Source organism: Pteropus alecto, unplaced genomic scaffold (genome assembly GCF_000325575.1).
Source record: "Pteropus alecto unplaced genomic scaffold, ASM32557v1 scaffold134, whole genome shotgun sequence".
Classification (NCBI taxonomy): Eukaryota; Metazoa; Chordata; class Mammalia; order Chiroptera; family Pteropodidae; genus Pteropus; species Pteropus alecto.
Genome location: NW_006436283.1, coordinates 2,025,584 through 2,027,070, shown reverse-complemented (window position 1 = coordinate 2,027,070; position 1,487 = coordinate 2,025,584). Strand labels below are relative to the sequence as shown.

The 1,487-nt window shown below is 56.9% G+C and overlaps 1 protein-coding gene across 1 annotated transcript in view; it reads right to left on the bottom strand.

The window, feature by feature from the left end:
• Positions 1–250: 250 nt before the first annotated feature.
• The window catches only part of CBX4 (chromobox 4), a 10,348-nt gene continuing 9,111 nt past the window's right edge, over positions 251–1,487 (bottom strand). Inside the window, exon 4 of the mRNA XM_025047107.1 lies at positions 251–1,487. This exon is cut by the window's right edge and continues 1,079 nt beyond it. Within this exon, the coding sequence (XP_024902875.1) occupies positions 1,053–1,487 (435 nt within the window). The 3' untranslated portion in view covers positions 251–1,052.

Below are 1,487 nucleotides of genomic sequence, written 5' to 3'. Positions count from 1 at the left end.
CGCAGGGGCCCCTCTGGCACCCCCCTCAGGAATTCCCCTCTCTTTTGGAGTGCCTCTTGACTTCCGGGGAGCGGGTCACTCCGTGCGCGGGCGCCTCTGCCCGTGAAACCAGGCCACTTTGCTGTGCTGTTTAGCACAGGACGCACGATCGGTTTCCTGCCTGAGACCGAAGGCGGAAGTGGGGCGTGGGGGGTCCAGGCGCCTCCTGAGCCCCCGACGTTCCCCCGGCACTAACCTCCAACAGCGAAAATGCACCTTCAACATCTCCATTTAATATTTACATTCAAGCAGGTAATAATTGGAAGCTTATAGTTTAGACATTGCTAGTAGCAGCAGTTTCTAGAGAGCTCGTTTAGCCTTTTAACAAACTTTTTTTCTTTTTTTGCACATAGAAACAACACATCCATGTGTACGGTATCAAAAAATATATACCAAGATTACTGGTATTGCGGTACTGGAAGGAGAGAAAATGAAATCAACCGAAATACTGAATGAATGGGGAGGGTCAACAGAAAACAGTTTGTTTGATATAGAATATAACATGATCTAGAGGAAACTCCATAAATCTAGGTTTTTATATTTCAATATATAAATACCTACAAATAAATATATATATATATCAGCCCGAAGGGGGTGGTCGGGCCTTTTGAGCTCAAACAATACATTTCAATAATAACACCACGTACAAACGGGAGTAAAGTCTGCACTTGACAAGTTAGCACGGTTAAAATATAATACTATAACTCTGAGACCGTCGCGTGTGGCTGCCCTGTCAGTCCCGGAGGTCCACGAGAGAGGGGAGGGGACAGGTGGGGGGGGGGCGAGGCCGGTAGGCACCACGTGGAAGGCGCCAGTTCCGGGAGACATTGGACCGGCCCCCCAGCCAAGATCCCACAGCCGGATACAGAGGGATGCGGTTACGGAGGCTTCGGGAGTCCCCGCGCTGGGGACCGGCCCGATTCTCCGCGGCGGGCAGGAGGAGGAATCCGGCCCCAGGCCCCAGGCGCTAAGCCACCCGCGCGGATGGCGCTTCCCCTTCCAACGCCCTCCCGCTACACCGTCACGTACTCCTTGAACGTGACGGTGAGGCAGTTCGCGGTGACGTCGGTGATAATTATATTCCCAAAGAAGGGCTTGAACTCGCTCAGTGGCTCCTCAGGCTCGTCCTGGGCCCCGGCTGGAGGCTTCTCCGCCGCTGTCGCCGGCGCGGCTGCCACCGCTGCCACCATCGCGGGCGCCTCCGGCTTCACTTGAAGGGCGCTGGGCGGCTCCCCAGCCTCGCCGCGCGTCTTGACGCAGCGCAAGTCTATGGGCTCGTCCAGATCCGAGTCCAGCAGGATAACCTCGGGCTGAGGAAGGGTGGCGGCAAGGGGCACGTCGGTGGGGCGCTCGGCTGCCTGCGGGCTGCCCCCCAGGCAGGTAGGGGTGCTGATGCTGCGCGCCGTCAGGCGCTTCTTGCAGGGCTCCCGCTCGCCGTGCGTCTCGGA